The following is a 21,009-nucleotide window of genomic DNA, read 5'->3' as shown; positions in this document are numbered from 1 at the left end:
TCTTGCACCACAGACTTTGCCTGTTGCACCTGACAAACACGATCCAGCTACTTGGGAAAAGCAAAAATATTCAGTGGTGGGTAATTCACATTTGATTGAGCAAACTGTTGGAGAGCTTCACTAGTCCTTACCTGGTTTGTATGTGTCTTACCTGAGTTTTCCTTGCTGCAGTAAAACCCACTGCTGAGAAAGACTCTTAATTCTCCCTCTCCATTGCCTTTGCAACACTTATTACACATGGCAGAAGAAGTCATCCCCTTTCAGTCTGCTCTGTGTCCAGCTGTACTCTCCTGTTGCTTTCCTGTGCACAGGGGTGTTAGAGCTTCCTAGAGCAATGGCTTGGCCCACTAACATCAACTGTGCAAAACCTCGAGAGGTTTTAGGTCATTTTAGTGAGCTGAGTAAGCATCAGCTGAGCAGGATGGTGCTTTTGGAGGGAAGTGTTTAATTACCTTGATAACTTTAATTGTCTTGATAACTCATACTGTCCCTTTCATTATTCAGTCCTTTGCAAGTTTGTATTGATTGCTCAGTCTTTTGTTTGGAGGATGGCTCAATTCTGCAGTTTCTACAATAAGCAAAATCTCTCTCAAAACTTGTTCCATGGGCTTTTTTTATGGTTCTCAATGCTCTTGCATCATCTTAAAGAGACAATTGAGTTTATCTCCTCAAGATAAAGTTTTGGAAATACAAGTGCAGAGAAACAGAAGTCTTCAAGGTTCTATCTATTCATTCTCACAGCTTGAGGACAGTCGAAGTAATTTTATAGAGCCCTTTTCATTTTGTGTATTTTATGTTCAGAGCAGGTAGGCATGAGGCTGGTGGGTAGCTGATGTTATCCTAATGGACAGATGGGAAGGAGCAAGTAGTTAATTTAGACCTTAATCATCCAGATATTGGACTAACATTAGAATTCAGTGCCTTAACTCTTAGTCTTGTGCAATCAGCCCATAATTATTTGCCCTATGAGTGACGAAGTGCCCGTAGCCCCCGGTGATCTCAGTCACAGTTATGAGTGCTCAGTGCTGCAGAAAATCAGGTCAAGTGTCTCACGGAGTGTCCACAGAGGAAGGAGCAGCTATATCTGAAGAGTCTGTAAGAATAACAAAGGGAAAGGAAGCTTGTTTTCATATGATCAGTCCATTAGAATTACGCTTATTAAAAAAATATATAGAATTACAAATTTAAATTATAACATTTCTGTTGTTGAGCAAGCCAGATCTACAGGCAATTGTTTTCATGAAGCATTGATTAGTATTTTTAGTATTAGCTATCCTAGGCATTAGAAGAAAGCAGTATGTGATAATGTATTTAGAAGCTGTTGGACTAAACACTGGAGATCAAACAATTGTCTGAGTGATGTGTGACATTTAAATTGATTATGCTGTTATAGCCATGGTTAAAGGATTGTATCAGCTTTCCTGTGTGATCTTGGTGTCAGTGCCTTGGCACAGACCTGCACAGTGCAGGAATTAGCTGCTACCTTCTGGAAATGGTAGCAGAAGATACAGAAAAACTGATTGGTTTTGGCAGTTCACATATTTTTAGAGACAGAAAACTAAGTATAGAAATGTGGTAGTATGACTTGGATGTTTTTGTCACGTAGGGATTTTTTCCCAGCTCTGGAAGAAGTGATTTGTGTAGCCTTTCAGTGTGAGGTCTTGCGTTTGGAATGTCGGAGAGCACAGAATAATATCACACGCTATGATGTGACACTTCAGATGATTTTTCTGGCTGACTGGGCAGGACCTGTCTAGGCTAAAAGCATTTGGTGAGAGGAAGCAGCAACAGCTGTTTTGCCTGTAGAGTCAGTTCTGCATGTTGGTGCAACTGAGGAAGACAACTGCAATTGAAGACCATTTAAATGGGCACCTCGGAGTTGTCACGAGATAGTTCTTGATCCCACAGGAATGGGTAAAATGTCTGGTGATACCTGTAAAGAATGGAAGAAAAGAAACTTTAGTCAATGATAATAAACATCTGCTAAATACCCCGGTTTTGTGTACAAGTCTCACTGTGTGGTTAGTAGCCATATATTTTATTGAACTTCATGTGATTCCTGTGTGTCCAGTGCTCCAGTCTGCCCAGGTCCCTCTGAAGGGCAGCACAAACATCTGGTGTGTCAAACAGCTCTCCCAGGGTTTTGAGTTTTGACATTGACGTGCCTTTGCAGGCTGGGAATTGCAGGTTGTACTGGAATGGCTGACAAGAAGCACACTGGAGAGGGATGTGGAGTACTACTAAAAATATATCCGGGATGATTTTGATGGGTGTAGGAAGTGAAGCATTGCCATGCTGAGCTAGCCTAGTTGATGCTGTACTTCCTCCTTCTGTCATGGTTTGACGGGATTAGGAATGCTGCAGACCACATAGAGAGCTTGCTGTGTACCATAGCTAGTGAGGAACTCACTAGTGCTCAGTGATAATCTTTCTATCACTTGGGCTTTCAGTTTTGGCTTAAGTGCTTATTAGAATGTGATAGAGTGAAATATATATTGTGCACAGAACTTCAATGAAATTATTTTAAAGATGGGCTGAATGAGCATTATGCCTTGTTTGGCCTTAAATGATGCTATGTGCTTTCAAAATCAAAGCTGGGAGTGGTGATCTAATTTGGCTTTCAATCAAGTGGCTGTAGGGTCAACATGAATTAATATATTTCAAGTTCCAAACCTGTAGCAGAAATAAAGCTTATGCTTATAGAAATATGTAATTCAGAGCTAATAAAAATTCCTGAGTTATGCAGAACACATCACAGCATTTGGTAAATTTGTTACAAGGTTAGTTCCTGATGATTATTTTTCTATTTCTGCAGGATTTAGAATTCACATTTGCAATTTCTAGATACTATTTCCACTTTGCAGATGGGTAGCTGGGTAGGAAGGGTTTGTGTGGTGTGCCCAAGACGTTGGATAAAGCAGTGAAGACTAGAATTGATCTGCCTGCATCTGATCCTCTCTTCTCTCTCACCTGGTTGATGGAAGCTCTGCCTGGGTGTACAGTGCAGGATTGTTGTTTGTGCTGATGCCTTTTCCTAGTGGTCAGATGCAGGTTTTGGGCAGGAATATTGGGGGGACAGATCTTATCTCTAAACTCTGAAAATCTAGAATTTTCCATGTCTAGTTTTCTGGCGCTGTGCAGGGACATGACACACCATCATGTACTCCAGCAGGGAGCACCAGGGGAGAGAGCAGTGCCATTAAAATGGGAAATTAAGGAAGGGGGTAAAGGCATTACCAGTTAATTGTAGAAGACATTCCTTCATCTGTGTCAGTTTGTTCATTTGTTTGAATATATTTTGCTCTTGGAAGGGATAAGGTAACTTGGTCAACAAGGAAAGGATTTTCTACTAGAAATCAGCCTAATGCCTGTTATCTTTTGTTTTGGGTATCTTCTAGGCAATGGAATTAATAATGTAGCAAGTGCTAGATAAAGTAATTGATTTTCTTTGTTATTTAAGTTTGGGTTCAACTTTATAAAATGTAAGTACCTAGTCCATAATAGAGTTCATTTAACTTGATTTGGTTTTGTTGCTTGGAAGGACTCTGTCAGGATGTTGTCAGTCTTTTAATTTGTTTAGTTTTTGGCTAAAATGGGTAGATTACTTTAGCACGGGAGAGGTAAACAACTGAAGGACTGCAAACAATGTGGGCAGCTTTGTGTGCTAGTAAAAACTACAGGAAATATTGATGGGATGCATATATTGGATTCATTGTTGTAAAATCCTAGAGTCTTTTTAAAACTGAGCTCATGATGAGATCATTATTGAAGAAACACTATAATAAACCAAACAATCTGCTAGAAAATACTTTTTTTTACAAAGGCAGTTTTATATAATGGTCATTATGTCTGCCCTGATTATTGTGCATGCTTGGAAAACAGGCAAAAAAGGGAAACATTTACTTGTTTCCCATTGTATGTTTGAGCTAAATGGTGTCTTCTACTGCCTGCTTTATATTCCTCTATAGGTAATTTTAACTGGACCAGCATAAATTTATGTCATCTTAAAATATAGAGGTGCAGGCTCAAAAAGATGCAGAGATACAAAGGTCATCATAATTGGGATTGAATGAAAACATCAGACTTTTTTTTCTAAACTAAAATAGAAGCAGTTGACTGCATGTTAAAGGACTGTATTGTGTTTATTATAGTTTAAATAACCCCAAATGCTGAAGTATGAAGTATTCCTCCCTCTGTTCTGTTCTCCAGGACAGGTGACAAAATGGCTATGTGTCTCAAGCTTTCAGGATTTTTTTTGTCAATGACTTTGTACTCAGGTGGAAGGAGAGAAAGAGGGAGAGTTTGATTTTCTTGGTTATGAGAACATCATCTTTCAGAAACAGGTATTTATTTCATTAAAACCAGAAATAAACACAAAGGTTCATATTTGTGTAGTCCATAAGGATCAATGAATTTTCCACGGTTGTCAAACAGTTCTTGTATTTTGTCACACTCTGGCTGTGTTAATACAGGAGTGTAGAGGGGTAACTTTGTCGTCTTCTGATGGTCCAGGCTGAATTTACCATAGAGGGGTGGTTTCTTCCAGCCCTGTTTTGCAGTTTCCTGTTTAGCATAAGGACAAGGAGTTTGCAGAGGCCTTTGCAGTTCCCTGGTATCAGGTTCTCTGCCTCAGCACTGTGAGTCCAGCTGCCTTGGTCCTCTCTTCTGCTTCTGACTCTTCCTACCCTTCACTCCATACTCCTAAGTCAGGACTTTGCTTTTCAAATAAGCTATCTCTGAGCCAGTATCCTTTTCCTTGTGTGTGAGTACTTCCCTAGAGCAGCTGAATGCTGCTGATTACTACATCTGAGCATGCACAGCCAACAGTTGGGAAGGGTGATGAGGTTAAAAAGGAAAATGAAAAAAATAAATCCTACATAGCAGTTGTGCAGGTTGCCTTAAATGTCTATGGAAGATACCTCACATGGAGCAGAAATACATTTCCTTGAACTTCCTTAGAAAGCTTTTTTGGAAAGTAAGATTGCCATGAATGTTGCTAGAATTAGATAATCTGAAGATCTAAGATGGGTAGGTTTCCTTTGAGCTGGCATGAGTGTGTGTATGTGTGTGCTTGTGTGAGTACAAAAAAATACTTTTTTCTTCAGCCTTGTTCCAGTTGTAGTGAACTTTTCCATTTTGAGAGATCTGAACGTTGCCTTTATTTTTTCATATAGGAAGTCAACTCAGAACTTAATCTAATGCTGTGTTTGTTTATAATAAATTCTTATCGCTGTCTGAAGTGGTTGCTTTGTGTTGTTGACTGGACATGTCATTGCCCTGTTAAGAGCAATCACATCCTTTGAAACACAGTAATGAGCAGTGTCTCTAATGAAAAAATGCTTATGGAAATAGCACAAATAGCATATATGACTTTTTTTTTCAAGGAGAACTCAGATTATCTTCTGTCTTATAGTGAAACTGGAGAGCTTTTACACCAGCCTGATGTATTGGCCCCTTTAAACCATTAATACTAGAGTGGTGGGTTTAGCTCCAAACAAACTTCTGGCTTGTTAACATGTGTTTTGCAACAAAATGGCTTGCTAATTATATGGTATAAAAAAATGTAAATTTCATGATAAGGCACTGTAAGCAAAACGTGGTAGCACAAAGTAGCAAGTACTGGAAGAACAAGTTGTATGCAACTGTGAGTCTAATTGGAACTGTAATATGAGGAGCAAAAAAGTCTGTTCATTCTGTACAGTTTGGTAAATAAACACCGATGTGTGTGTAGTAGGATGGAAATTATATTTATATACTGTACTGTTTTGTTTAGAAGGGTGCACTTTCATTTAGATCCTCCATTTGGTGCAGGTTACATTGCCTGTTCCTGGCTGGATTTTCCTCCTGCTTTGTGCAAAGCTACTGGAACATGGGGGAAAAAAAGCCCATCTAGAGGAAATTAAGTATTTAAATAAAAGAGTTTGAACATATCCCATGTTTTAAAAACACACAGCTGAGTCCTCGGTATGCCTTGCCATTGCTGAACTGCAGTGCTCCATGCAGGTCTTCATTTTACCCCAGGACCTAAAAAAGGGGAGACTGGAACAAATCTACTTAGTTTCTCCAGAACTTGCATTTTCTGGAAGACTAGGATGGCAGTTTTGTGTTTTATTACAGTGAAGATTATTGAATCTGTCACATTGTGCTATTATTTAATGGTAAAGTCACATCTGCTGCCATTAGTCAACTCCTTGGTTAGTCTTTTGGGTAGAGAAATGTTACTAGTGGGTGTAGTGACACCACAGATGCAGTCTACTTTATTATATAAAATTATAACTTCAGTTTCATTAAGTTAAAATACCTTCTGCTGCACAGCTTCTGACTATTCTGTGAAATTCAGTCACACAAAGCTGTGAGCCAGAGGGTCTGATGGAATAGGTGTAGTGCCATTTATACACACATATATGTGGTAAACAAGTATGGGAGGTAATGCAGAACATTTATTTTTAAACTTTTATTTAATTGCACAAAATTACCTAAATAGAAATGTGAAAACTGCATGCAAGTTTTGGGGTCATTCATTCTAAATTTCTTGTGGTTTAATATTGATGCTAGTTCAAAATTGACCTATTTTGTTGACAGCATATTTTATTCCATGTGTTACTATTTTGGAGTCACATCTAAAAATTTTTTCTCTCTCTTACAGACTGGACTTTGACATTCTTTTCATGAAAGAGGTTTCCAAGTAGTTGTCTTGTAATAACTTTGAGAAGAAGTTCTATGTAGCTCTTACTTCCAAGAGTGCTGCAAAAATGATTACTTCAGATTTGCCAGTACTACAGTGAGTATACACTTCTCTCTATATTTGAAATCTTGGCTTTTAAAAAGGTTGAAGTAAACAGAGGTGATTGTGAAGATAAAGCACAAGCTTGAAAGAAGTGCATGTTAGTGTGACTGTTCAAGGCCTCCTGTGTTTTCATGTGCTGAAAAACTGTAAAAAAACCTGCAAAACACTAAATCAAAAATATATTTCTTTCTATCTATGAAGATTTAACTTAGCTGTGCAAAGCAAAACAAGGTCTTCACTACTTTTATGCTTCTGAATGTTGTGAGATTTCAGCAGCAGGTATTGGTTTTGGTCATAACAGACCATATTGTGTATTCCAGTTGTGTACTTTCCTACAATGAGCTGAATTTATTGTGCAAAAAACCTTTGCCTTCTGCAGCTGAAGATAGCAGTGGCATGAACATGTTTTGGTCCTGCTGGGAAATGCACATGGGAACATGGCTGTGCTTGGATAAAGTGAGATACTGGGAAGAACAGAGCAGAAATCTGTAATAGAAGGAGCTGGAGAGTAAATTAAGGAGAGATAAGAAGGAATTTTAGAGACTGGAACCTGCTCCTTTCCTCACAGGGCAGGGAGAGAACACAGAGTGAAGAAACTCATGGGGTGAGGTAATGACAGGGCAATCAAAACAGACCAAATGGACTTGGACTGGAGAAAATTCATTTATTCCCAAATAAAAATGATTTGGGTGATAGTGAGAAATAAATACAAAACATACCAGGTGTTCCTTCTACCCCTGCCCTCATCTCTGTTAACCTTCAAACTTTCATCCCACTCCATCCATCCTGCCCCCAGTGCGGGTGCCCAACCCACTCCAGCCTCTCCCAGGGCCTTCATCCCCTCACAGAGCCTTCATCCCCCTCACAGAGCCCTTCATCCCCCTCACAGAGCCCTTCATCCCCCTCACAGAGCCTTCATCCCCCTCACAGAGCCCTTCATCCCCCTCACAGAGCCCTTCATCCCCCTCACAGAGCCTTTCATTCCCTCACAGAGCCTTCATCCCCCTCACAGAGCCCTTCATCCCCCTCACAGAGCCCTTCATCCCCCTCACAGAGCCTTCATCCCCCTCACAGAGCCCTTCATCCCCCTCACAGAGCCCTTCATCCCCCTCACAGAGCCTTTCATTCCCTCACAGAGCCTTCATCCCCCTCACAGAGCCTTCATCCCCTCACAGAGCCTTCATCCCCTCACAGAGCCTTCATCCCCTCACAGGGCCCTTCATCCCCTCACAGAGCCTTCATCCCCCTCACAGGGCCCTTCATCCCCTCACAGAGCCTTCATCCCCCTCACAGAGCCCTTCATCCCCCTCACAGGGCCCTTCATCCCCCTCACAGGGCCCTTCATCCCCTCACAGAGCCCTTCATCCCCCTCACAGGGCCCTTCATCCCCTCACAGAGCCTTCATCCCCCTCACAGGGCCCTTCATCCTCCTCACAGAGCCTTCATCCTCCTCACAGGGCCCTTCATCCTCCTCACAGGGCCCTTCATCCCCTCACAGAGCCTTCATCCTCCTCACAGAGCCCTTCATCCTCCTCACAGGGCCCTTCATCCCCCTCACAGAGCCCTTCATCCCCTCACAGAGCTCCCTCTGTCACGACTCTGCTGCCAGTGCCAGGCACCTGTGCCATGTACATTTGGTAACTATCTAATGTTAATTTATTTTTGCTTGGAATGTTTTCTAAATTTTTTTAACCTCAGGATGTGTAGGAACCTCAGTTGATCAGGGTTGAGTGGTGTTCCAAGCTAAGATTTCCAGTCTTGTTATTTAAGAAACTGAATGGCTGGACAATTGAAAAGAAATTTGTCTGACCTTAATAATAGCATGCTTTGCATTACTTTGCTATTACTATTTGCATTACTATTACTTTGCACAGGTTTCTCTTGTATTTTAAAAATATCTTTAAAGAAGTTTACTTGTGGATGAGTACAGGCTAAAGCTGGGAATGACCTTGATGGGCAGCACTGAGTGGGAGTCACATCCTGAGGGGTTTCTTGTTATCTTAGGAATTAGTTGTGGAAGAACATTTTCTTGGTTTGTATTTCCTGGATTTGCCATATTCAAGAAGTGAGGGAATGTTTGTGAAATATGCCAAGAACAAAAAGCTAGGAGAATCTGTGATGGTAGCAGTGGGAAAGGGATATTTGCATTCCCATTTCAAGAACCCAGATGGACTTAAAAAGTGAATGGAATATCACAGAGTTTAAGGTTAAAAAGTGCATAGTAATGGATTTGGTAACTCTACACACCAGCTGAAAAACCTGTGGAATGTTAAATATACCAACATATTCTATAGTCAGAGCCACTGATATTAAGCAAATCAAAGAGACACAGAAAACATTAATGTTGTTTTTTCTGGTAAAGTTGGGAATAATTTAATGCAAAGTGTTGGTGAGATGTCATGCTCAACAGTACATGTAGTTTTGATTGCTTATGAACAAGAGGAGGTCTTTGATTTTACAGAGAACTCAGCATGATGTGCACATAGAGGTTTTGGGACTCTGCTGAGGGCTCAGAACATTGGCTAGTGTGGATGAAGTATCAAAGAAAGTGATAAATTCTAATTCAGAAGGTCCCAGTCAGGCTTTCATCAGGAAGAGCATTGGCTAAGGGTGAGGAAACCTGAAACAGTTTTTGGGCTAGGGAGTATTAACTTCACACATTTACAGGTTTGGGAAGACACAGTCCAGTTCCCCACAGAAAGCCTAGGTTTTCTTTCTAGCGCTTAAATTAATTATTTGAGGGATTATTATAATCTCCTATTCTTGTGCTTAATTTCTACTTATTTTTTGTTATGTTTTGTAATCTTTTTGGCTACTCTCTTTAAACAAACAATCCTAAAACCCATTTGATATGTTAATATACGTTGCTTAGGACCATATAATCTATTTCCTCCCAAATTCTTCGTTGAGGGAACATAAAAGGTGAATCTTGACCCTTTCTAGATTCACAGAAGTGGCTTCAGAACACAGTGAAGACAGGATTTCACTTATTGGTGTTTCAGATGTTTGGAGAAAACATCTGGGCTATTCCATCTGTGTCATGGACAGTAATGAATCTTCTCTCAATGACATGACTCATGTTTGCTCTTTAGATTTTTGAAGATCAACCATGAGAACTGATTCATCCATGATTCATGAGCCTGAGCATTTAGCCATTTTTCTTCATGAATGCTTTTTTTCACAAGACTGAATTTGGTGATAGCAATTACTGAATTTATCTCTGCCGGAATGTCAAGCCCCTCAGCAGAAGTGATAAAAGCTTATAGAAATGTTTTGGTTTCTTTTTTTTTTTTTACAAAACCTGATACATAAACACAGGTTTTTGCTATGGTATTTTTAAAGGGGCATATTATATAAATGCTATAGTTAGAGCTTTGTGGAATAGTAGAAGAAAGGTAAATTCATTTTAGTTTATTTTACAGAGATGTGATATTTACTGTGTTAATGGAAACATTTTTCAGAAGCATGATGTGGTCATGCTGTCCAGTAATCTGTAAAGGGCTGTCCAGTAATCTGTTAATTCTTCATTAACATAGATAGATTCAAGGATTAGTAATTATAACTCTGAAATAATATCTGGAGTTTTTAGAAGAGATCCTGGAGTTGCTGCCACTTTCCTAGGGTGCTTTAGTTACCACAGAAATGAGAAAGCAAAGCAGAGCATACCTGAGCCCTGAAGAGAGGTTATCACTTGTCTCCTTTGCTCTGCTCACCTCAGTCTTGTAGGTCCCCCCCACCTCTGTCAGATCTCTCGAGTACCTTTCATTTTAAAGGGGTCTTAAGAGAGGAAACATTTAGCTTTAGGCACTTCCACCTCTCCTTATATGTGGCAGGTTTCCTTAGGCCCAGATTATCTTCCCTCACAACAGCTTTCAAATTGTAGTATGAAAATATGACTAAACCAAAGTTTCCCCCTCAGGTGCTTAGTCACACACACGTGGAACGAGGACAGGATAATTCTGCTCTATTAAGACGTGGGTAACTGCCACCAGATAAATTACTTCTTAGCAGTTCTGCGAGGTGTGTAGGGAATGAGGGAGATGGATGCAGGCCAGCTGCTTCTCTCGCTGAGTACAGCTACAAACGGACAGAACTGCAGGCAGGCAGGAGATGCTGCACTGCTGCCCTGAGTCCGGGAATCAGAGGAGAGGGGCTCGTGTGTGTACCCAGAGCAACTGCGAGGCTTCCACACGAGCAAGAGGCACCAGCCCCCAAACTGAAAGGGCTCACAGCCGTGCTGGAAGGGCCTTTTTGTGCAGGAGTTGGATGATTCCTTGCTGCCTGAAATGATATTTATTTTAATATGAAACCAGCTAAAGACTGGAAGATGTCCTTGATCCAGTCTCCCTACTCCAAATAACGTGAAGATTGAAGGGAACCTAGTTTTTGATGTTTTCCCCTTGCTCCTTACATATATTCTTTGTTGGGAAGAAGTTTATTTTCTTCCTCACATGTTGTTAGGGTGAGATTTATTTTGTTTAATTTGAAACACTTATGTTCGAGTTGCTTGTCTTGATCACCTTATCATCAGTGGAGAGAAAACAAAATTTATAAAATTTAAACTGTCTGACCAGTTTTGGACACTGACCTTAGTATGACATATCTTGTACATTAAGATTTTCTGCATTGCATATGTCTCTGATTTAGATTAGATGAATCTCACCCTTAGTACTAATTTATTGAGCTTTTCCCAATAAGGGAAATGGCCAAAGAGGCTTCCAGTAAATCAGAAAAGTTTAACCAGAAGAATATTAAGAGAATCAGGTTTAAGGCAACAGTCTATTTAAGGCAAAGAACAGGTGGTGGTTAACTGTTCACTGTTCTTCCATATGCAGTATGGAAAGATTTGAAAGTTCCAGAACTAAATAGACAAATTTATCTGGAGGTTTTGTTAGACTGGACTGAGGCTGTATAGGAAAGTTGAATTCTCTGTGGAGTAGATGCATGTGAAAAGTAGTAGAGTTTAATTTATTTATATAGCTCTGGTGTTTCAAGGGAAGGACTTGATCTGTTTGCCTAGAAAGATTGCTGAATCTGTTTTTAATAGAGAGAAATTTTTATTCTGTTGATCCTAGGGGTGCAAGTTTATAAGCTAGCAAAGCACAGTGTTTCCCCAGGAATGGGGGTATTGTTTAGACAGACACACCATGCCTGAAACTTTTCCAATAAGGATCTGAGCAGACCAAAGAGAAAAGCTTTGGGTTTGTTTTTTTTTTAGAGAGAGCAATAGAGAATGGTTTTAATTTCTCTCCGGCAACAGAAGGGAGCAGATATTCTTATGGGGTTCTTTACTTCTGCATTGAAAATCTCTTAAAATTGCCATTGTGAGCCAATGTACATTCTTGTCAAGTTGACTTGCAGTGTGATGAGGTATTGGAGTAAAGGCTGGATATATCCATCTGCATAAGCATGTTTTCAGCTGTATTTACTGCATTGCTTTTCTCTGCTGTGGCCCTAATCTACCAATTTTGTTTGGGGTATCCTTTATTTGATTTTATGCTTTTTACATTTCTAGGTGTTTTTCCAAATACATAGCTTGATGCTAAGTTTTTCAAATTTCATATTTTATGAAGTGAAAAAGCTACTTTTTAATTATATCACAACAAAGCTGTATTTTCATTATTTTGTCAAGGTGTTGCATTACAAGCATGTAATTTGTGAACTCAAATGCACTTGAATTGAAAGTGATTTTTCGTCTAGGATGCCTGATTTTCTGGGGTGTATAGTGATTTAGTGATTATCCACTGAAGTTACTTTCAGTAAGAGAAACTCTTATATGTTCTTCTGTATTCTGGCTTTTGTAAAAAATTCTGTGGTCCCCTTGGTGTCTTTGTGCTTGCGAATAGGAAAAGGTTGGAAAACAATGTCTTAATATTAGAAATTCATCATAGTTGTGCAGAATTATTTGAGTGAGAGCAGACCTAGACAATCCAGTAATTTCAGTAAAGAGGAGTATGAGAACATTCCCAGTTCTGATACAATGATATCTTTCTGCAGTATTACCTGGTTTTCTTGGTGATACAACAAATTTGTGAAGTATTCCTGATCTGTAGAGCAAAATGCAAAATAACCCCCACACAAGGAGGAAGGTGTGTGTAGATCTTGGCTTGCTGGAGAGTCTCAGTTTCTCTAGAGCAGATCACTAATGCTGCCGTTGATGTTTGAGGCTCTATAAAATATGGAATAGGTCTGGTTTTCACCTTCCCTTTGCACAAGTTGTAGAGCAACTGAACTCCTTTCACTTCAAGGAAATTATTTTGGATTTAAAGAAGTCTATGATTATAACTTCACTTGAGCCATCCTTGAGTAATCTAGGACATTATTAGTTGTAAATGAAAATTTACAGAGATCTGGTGCCCTGGTAGTCTTGCACAGTAAAAATAAAGCTCATCAGTAACAGTTACGGTTTTCTATGTGAGCTTCTCTTGGGCAAGATCTAATGCCTCAAAAGATCAACTGCAATCTGAATTTCTTCAAGCAGCCATGTCTCTTTGGCAGGCAGGGAAGCACCTGTGCCTCTGGCTGGGAAGGGTGGTGAAAATTGGGGGATTTGTTTTTCTTATCATGATTTAAATCTGAAATGGCAACAAATGAGAAATTATTGTTTGGGCTTCTCTGCTGACAAGAGTTGAGCACTGTCAAAGCTTTTCCTTTGTACAAGTGAAAATATTTTTGTAACTGGAAAAGTCACAAATGTCTTCAGATCAAAGGGTTTGGGCCTCACAGTCAGCATGAATCCTTTTTATTAATAGTTGCCTAAGCCCCTTGTCTTGGGGTGTGACTGAGAGTGTGGTGGAAGCTGTGTGGAAACTTGTGCAACTGTGCTAATGATGAGACAGCTGGACTGGACTCCACATTGCTCTTGGGGCCTTGAGAGCAGCTACAAAGAGTAAAAGAAGTTCTTGGTAGTGAATACACTGTGGGATTGATGACTTGAGCTGTTTAATGTGCTGGTTAATATAGCCAGTTTTGAAGTGTAACATGTTTTCAAATGAAAATGAATTTAAAGAATTCCAGTCAATAAATGACATTGCAGCCAATGAAAAGAGAAGGCCTTTTGCCAGGGCTAACAATGCTTGGTTCCTTGGTTTGCAGAATAAATGGGGAAAGCCTTTTAATGCTGACTTTTTTGTTGTTTATTTATTTATTTATTTATTTATTTTTTGCTCAGGACTAAGTATTTAATTGGTCAGTTACTTGCTGATTTCAAATCATTTGAATTTATTTAATGTTTTTCCCCCCTAGGGATTCTACAAATGAAACTACTGCACATTCAGATGCTGGCAGTGAGCTTGAAGAAGCAGAAGTCAAAGGAAAAAGAAAAAGGGGCCGTCCCGGCAGGCCTCCAGTATGTGTAATTTATTTTGGTTTTGTTATGCATCTATTTAATTTATTTTTGTTTTGTTATGCATCTATTTGTAATTGACTGCAGACTCTTTTTCATCTGATCATCTTGTGGTCACATAAATAGGCTTTTAATGAGTCCTATGTCAGATTTTATGAAGACTTCTAGTATGAAATATTTATCAAATTGATGTGCAAACAGTGTTTGGAGTGTTTAAAAAAGGACATTAAAATGTTCTCATAATAACTATTAATTTTTCTTTTGTTAGCTGCTTTCATGAACAATACGGTTTTGTTATTATTGTCATTACAACATTCTTCCAGATATGAGAATAACCTCAGTAAGTACAACCACTTTCTTCTTGAAAGTTGTAATGGACTTTAAGTGACAAATGACATTTAAGCCATCCTTTTATTACTGATAATCTCTTCATGTGAGTGGAAGAATTGTAGCATGATATTTCCTAGATTCCTGAGAAAATCTATTAACACATTTAAGAGTCGTGATTGACATACACTGCATTCTACTTACAGACTGGGAGCTTCAGTGTATCCCCTGGCAAAGGGCAGCAGGTGATAGGGCTTTGTCTCTGCTGGCCTATTAGGAGGAACATACAGAAACAGTTCTCTCTTACGTGAGGTATTAGGGAGGCTTTCTCTTTTATTTTCATTTGTTCTATAAAATAGCCAATTCGTTGAAAAATAAAGGGAAAGTTGTGTGTCATGTTGTCCTTCATCTTGGTTCTTGAAGATGATCAGTTTAGTTCCTGTGGCTGTATCACTTGAAGTACACAGTGTGGAGTAAGACTTGGTGTGAACTTCTGTGTGTTTGTTATTGAGTGTGAATATGCCATATATCTATATAGCACTAGTAGATGGAGATGATTTTTTTTTTTCAACCCTGAGGGCTTTGATCCTAAGGCTTATATCAAGCCATGGGCTTGGTGAGGCTGTAAGAATGGACAGATCCATGTGTTATTCTCAGGCATGCTGGACAAGCTGGAACAAACTCCTCTTTACTGTTGCTTTTCAATTTGCATCACAATCTCTGGACTTAGTCAAGGTGCCAGCATTTTAAATCCTGGTCTTTTCTGGGCATGTTGTCTTCCTTTATGAAAGCTCTTGAACACTTTTGTATGATGTATATATTCTTCATCAGATAAATGCATTTGCTCATGAACATGAAGCCTCTTCAGGGCAAGCCTTTAAGAAGTGTTTGAAGAGAACAGCTTATCTGTTTACATAGCTTGTAAGCAAAGATAAAATGAAAAATTATCTTAGGAATATTTCATTAGGAAATCTGTGGGGTTTTGTAGCTCTAATAAAAAAACTAGGCTGGTGCAACCTGATTGCTAACTCAGAATGTTGTCACAATATAGGAATTCAAGTTATAGCAACACTAGGGGCATTTTGTACCCAGCACACGCTCACTGGAAGGGAAAGGTGAATGTTACAAAAAGCATTTCTCATTCCTCTGCTTCAGTTTATTAGTGGCTCCTATGGGAACAGTTGCTGAAGCACTCTGCTGGTCCTGCTATCAGGTTTCTAGGGGAGGAATTGCTCATTTTGCTTAGAACAGCTCCAGGCTCATTAGGTGTGTGTGATTGTCAAGTGATGAACAAGTCAGAGGAAGCAGCCATTGCTTCATTCACAAAGTGATAGACTGTGAGCTGACTGCTGCTGCCAAGGAGCAAGACCTTAGGGGTATCAGGGGCAATTCTGTGGAAGCTCATCTTAATGCTTAAGAGGAGTCAAAAAACCTCAAATCCAGTCTTAAAACTTAGAGGCAGAAAATAAAAAATGAAACAAATACAGTGTCCCTTATAAAACTGTAGTTTGTCAAAATTTGGAAGAATTTGCTCAGTTCTGCTTTTTCTTTCCCTTTTGAGCTCCATCCCAAAATCTCAGGAAAGTGTATATAAGGACTGGAAGAGTTTCAGAGAGGAAAAACAATATGGTCGTTTATGGAATAGGACTCAGCAGATCCTATTGCAACCTCCTAGTCAGAGTAGTGTCAGCTTTGGGATCAGACCACATTGCTCATGGATTTTCCAGTTTGATTTTGAAAACTACCAAGGCTGGAGACTGCATAGCCTCTCTTAGTGCCTGTCCCATTTTACTTCATGATAAATTTCTCCCTTGGTTCTTCTACTATAAAAAAAAAATCTCCAAAAGCAAAAAGCCACTCAACATCTGGTGTCTGGAGGGAGGAGAAATGCAAAAACCTTGGAAAGGCTAATCTAGGCAATTGAATTTATAGCATTATTGGATGTTAAAAGCCAGGGACTTGGTAATTGTATTGTTTAGCAAACCATGTTGCTAACCCAGCCATTTCCCTGGGGCAAATTACCTGGTTCTTACAGGAGGTGCAGCTCTGACATTGCCCTCCCAACTCTTCACTACTGTGGGTTTTGTTTCCTTCACAGGTACCACCTACCTTTACTATCAGATGTGAAACAGATTAAAAGGTTTTGTTAATTTCAGAAATGTTTTTCTTAACTGAGATTTAGCTTAGATGATTTTCATTTCTGTTACAGACCTGAAGAATGGTAGCCCAAAAGCTCTTCTGATTTCTGTGGCTGGAATTTTTTTCCTAACTAAAATATTATGGTCTAATAAGATTTAATCTCTTCCTGCAAATGCTGATTTTCTGATGTCCTTAGGCCATCACAGCTACCATAGCACATCTGCCATAAACATACTGACCTCTTTTGGGAAAGGACTTTACTTTGCGCTGCATGATCCTATTACAGAACTGCATAGAATATATTCTATTAAATATATGTATGTATTTTAAACAGGTTTCTGCTGAGTGTCACAGAATGGACGTGACCTTTTATCAGAAAGATACACTACTACAAGAGGATTTTCCAGATTGTTTTCCAAAGAAAGATATTCTCTGCAGATTTGAGACCTTTGTAAGAAGATGGAGCTCATTTGAAAAACTCTTTTATAGCAAATAACTCTTCAGTTCGTAGAGAACCATAATGCATTGGGGGTACCTTCACTTTCTAAAAAACTTGAAACTAGTTGATCTTTAAAGATTTCCTTTCAATCCAAGTAATTTTGTTCTAAAACACTGCTGTTCAAGTAGCCCCTTCACTTACATACACTATTCTAATGAGTACTTGATTGAGTAGGCTAGACAGTCAATTTGCAAATTAAGTGTATTGGTCTTATAGAACAGCTCTCAGAATCTAACCTGACTATCCTGAATTCCCCAGCCCTTGCTGAGTTTAGCAGGGGCTGTGCCATGTCCTGCTCTAGTGGCTGGGGCTGGCCATTGGCCATGTACCCTTCTAAGCACTTGAGTCTTGTAGAGCAGATGCCCATGGAGTGAAGAGTCTGTCCAGCCAGTGGGGTGTTGTGGTGCATGTGTTTGTGATACTGTGTGTGAGGATATCATCTGGGTATGTATTTAATGAATTCTGGGGCTTCTGTCTAAGGAGTGACTTCTAACAGTCCTCTCCTTGAAGTTCCTGAGTAGTACTGGCCAAAATGCCCTCTCTGTCTGCTGCATTATTGAAATACATGGGTATGGATGTGCTCTCCTGTTCTACGTAGGAGATTTGAAAGCCCAAGGGCTTATGATGCAGTGTAGCATTCACATCAGTGAGCTCAGGCTCAGATGAGTTATTTACCCATCCTTTTTTGTCTCCTCTTCTGGATCAACACTCTCTTCAGCATTGTTGGCATGCTTTATTTTAAACTACCTGGCCTCACCTTCCTAGGAGCTCAGAATAGCTTGGCTTAAACCTCAGCTGCTGGAGATTGAGGCAGTGAGAGAGAGATCCCTGGCTGTGTTTCAGATTTGAAGTAGGAGTAGACAGATTTAATCTTTAATTCAGAGGACAGGGAGAAGCATCAGTTTGTCTGTTCCAGAGGTAGCAATTTGGAGGTCTCTGCTGGTTTCTCTCTTATCCCATACTCAGAGCCACAGCGTATCTTTCTCCACTTGAAGCAAGATGAAACAAGGCACTTCTGATGCTTTTGTCCCCAGCAAAGCCTGTACAATTTTGCTTTCAGGTCCTTTTGTAGTTTTTGGTGTGGAGGAGACAGACCACAATGCCTTATCTTTGCATTCATATGGGAAATTTTAACTTTGCAGCAGATTCCTGGCCTTATTTAATCTTGCAGTATAGATGTTAGATACAGCAGGGGATTGAGTTTTGCTTCTAGTTCCAAGTCATACGTGTCCTGATTAATAACAGGGAGGAATCCTCTTAGAAGAATTTCTCTTCATAGGAGTGGAGGTTTGTGGTTGGTGTGATTTACATCAGTGTCCTGTTTCAGCTTGCCTGCCTGATGGTTTAGGTCTGTCCCTTACAACTGAAGGGAGTCTGTAGTTCAGTAGAAATGCAGTGCATCTATAGCATCTTTGTGTAGAGTTTTCTATCCTGTTACATGTAGCATTAAAAGTTTTCCTTTTAAGCTTTTAATGGGATGGTTCCTGTATTTTTGGCAATCTAATCTCTTCTTTGTTTTTCTGTGAAAATAGTCTTTTTTTGGTAGTAAATGCCTCAGCTGGAAGAATTGAAATTATTCAAGCATTTATAGCATACTCTCTTGATTCTTTAAGATGACTTCTAGAGCTCTTGATAGACTTTTAAAGAAGGGTGAAAAATAGCACCACCACTCCCACCACTGCCTCTGCTTTTTCTTTTTTTTTTGGTCCTAAACTGCAAGTGCTGCAGCTGAAGCAGCTCTGGATGCACTGGGTGTTAGGGGACCTGCACCTGTCTTTATTTGTAGTATGAGATTTTTCACAGGGAGTATTTTGTTTGTTCCTGTGACCAAAACAGTCCACAGGACGGTTGGAATCCAAGAACCTTCTCCCTAGATTACCACGATGATGGTATGAAATGTGTTGTATTCTTTTTATAATCAGGATTAATTCACAAAAACCTCAGGCATTACCATTCTTCCACTTATCACAAGCTTATAATACAGGGCCTCTTGAGGGGCTGGTGCCTTGGAGAGTCAAGTCCTTCAGTCTTACTCAAGTGGAAGTTAAAAAGCTTCTTCCAGCTTCCCTGGGAAATGGGGTATCTGTTCCTCTAAATGACTCAGTGCAAATGCACATACAGGTCATTGTTTTCAGGTGCTGTGTTAGGTCGAGTTACTGACTCTAGGACTTCCACTGCCTTTATTTTTTCATGGAGTGCATCAGCTTGGGGAAAGTTAATGGAAAATGTCAAGCCTCTTTCACTTTTTTTCTGGTAGTGTGTGAATTAATTTTCACTGTATTACTTGATTTTACAAATGTGGATCACTTTATTTTCTTCACAGTAATTTAAAGACATGAAAGGAAAAGTATTGTGTAGCTAATTTCTTACAAAATCCTAAACTGTCATCATTTTAGTTTAATTGTGGTCAAGGTGAGTATTTTGTTTCTTCTTTGCATTTGTTTAAGCCTTAAAGCAACAGATAAGGTATGTGACAATCAGTATGGCCATTTTTCCTTGTTGCTTCTGTGGCATATTCTGGAACTTCTGAATTTCCTAATGCTGGTGTATATAAACCCTCAATTTTGTTGTCACAAATTTGAAAAATCATCAGTAATTTCTGTTTTAATTTGGCACTTCAGTCCATTTTGACCAGCCCAGCTGTCCTGAGTTTTGGAGTAAAATCACAAATGCAACTGCTGCAGCCTCTCAGCTCCATGCAGCATCTTTCTTGGTGTGATTAAAAAGCCTCAAGCATTCTTACCTTTATCCCTCCCTTTGGCAGTCCTAGTTCACCCACTTCAGGGCTGAAAGCTGTAAGATGGTGTGTAATAATCACAATTTTTGCTCCTGTTAGGAGAGGTTAGAGGTTCTGTTTTTCTTGAGTCTTGTTGAGCATTTGGTGGATCCACGGGAGCAGACCTGCTACAAATTCACTCTGATCTTATGAAATATCTCATTTTACAGCTGTCAGTGATAGTCTGACAGGTTTACTGGGGCCATACCCATCCTTGAGCAGGGCTGTTTCTGTGTGGAAGCTCTTCATGGCGTTAGAGAAGAGACTATTTTTTTTTTCCCAGAAGGATTACCCTTTCGTGTGAGTGCATGTGTCTCGTTTCTGGGATGCACACTTACTTGTGCCTGGCGTCCTCAAAGCCAAACATAATTTTTGGATTTATAGCTTTTGCAGCTCCACTTCCAAAGGCACCCTGCCTTAGGAGATATGCCACAGCTGCTCTGTATCATGAATGAGTCTTCTCTGTTTCTACAGATGTACCAGTCCTGCCTTTTCCTTCACTTGCTCCAGTGGTGGTGGAGGATGCCTCCATCCTTGGATAGAGTCATAGAATACCAGGTTGGAAGGGAGCTCACAGGTTCAACATTGTCTGGCAACAGCACAATCTCGAAAAAGATGCCCTAGTAACCTGCCCAGCTGAATCTGAATTGTCCAGTGTTGAGGAACTCCCAATTTCCCTGGAGAGGTTATTCCAGTGGCTGATTGATGTCGTTGAAGTCGGATCACCTGCTGAACTTTGTGCTCAGAGGCAGGAACCTGTATGAAACTCAAACCTGTCAACATGGCCTGCAAAGTTTCTTGCTGTAAATTCAGAGACATGTGCAAATAATGTTGGACAACTTGCATTGTAATATTGTGTGTTAATGACTAAGGGAATGTCATGTGCTTTGTGCTTGCAAAACTTTAGAGCACCAGATAATTGCTGGTGAATCTATATATGACTTTCTTTTATATTCACACTCTGGAGTGAGATTGAGCTTGGGCTTCCTGCCAGATGCCTGCTGGGTGGGAGAGGGGTGGATGCCCTTTGGCCTAGTGCCTTTCCACCTGAAGACAATGTTAATCCTTGCCTAGCTCAGGTAGTTCACATTTTGGATTTTCTTCAGTCTCAAGTGGAGCATTTTGTCTACTTGTTT

General features: G+C 39.8%; 1 protein-coding gene across 4 annotated transcripts in view; it reads left to right on the top strand.

Moving 5' to 3' along the window:
* STAG1 (STAG1 cohesin complex component) overlaps positions 1 to 21,009 on the top strand; it is a 164,337-nt gene that overhangs the window by 32,294 nt on the left and 111,034 nt on the right. For 2 of the 4 annotated variants that reach the window (XM_088170640.1, XM_088170639.1), the window contains exons 2-3: positions 6,647 to 6,781; positions 14,033 to 14,135. In XM_088170640.1, coding sequence (XP_088026766.1) covers positions 6,753 to 6,781; positions 14,033 to 14,135 — 132 coding nt within the window. In that variant the 5' untranslated portion in view covers positions 6,647 to 6,752. Of the gene's footprint in view, positions 1 to 1,438; positions 4,344 to 6,646; positions 6,782 to 14,032; positions 14,136 to 21,009 lie in introns of those variants that run through there. The other 2 variants (XM_088170637.1, XM_088170638.1) reach the window with 2 other exon arrangements.

This window comes from Sturnus vulgaris, chromosome 10, assembly GCF_052056855.1.
Source record: "Sturnus vulgaris isolate bStuVul1 chromosome 10, bStuVul1.hap1, whole genome shotgun sequence".
Lineage (NCBI taxonomy): Eukaryota > Metazoa > Chordata > Aves > Passeriformes > Sturnidae > Sturnus > Sturnus vulgaris.
Note: the sequence above shows the minus strand (reverse complement) of the source record. Positions and strands in the feature narration are given on the sequence as shown.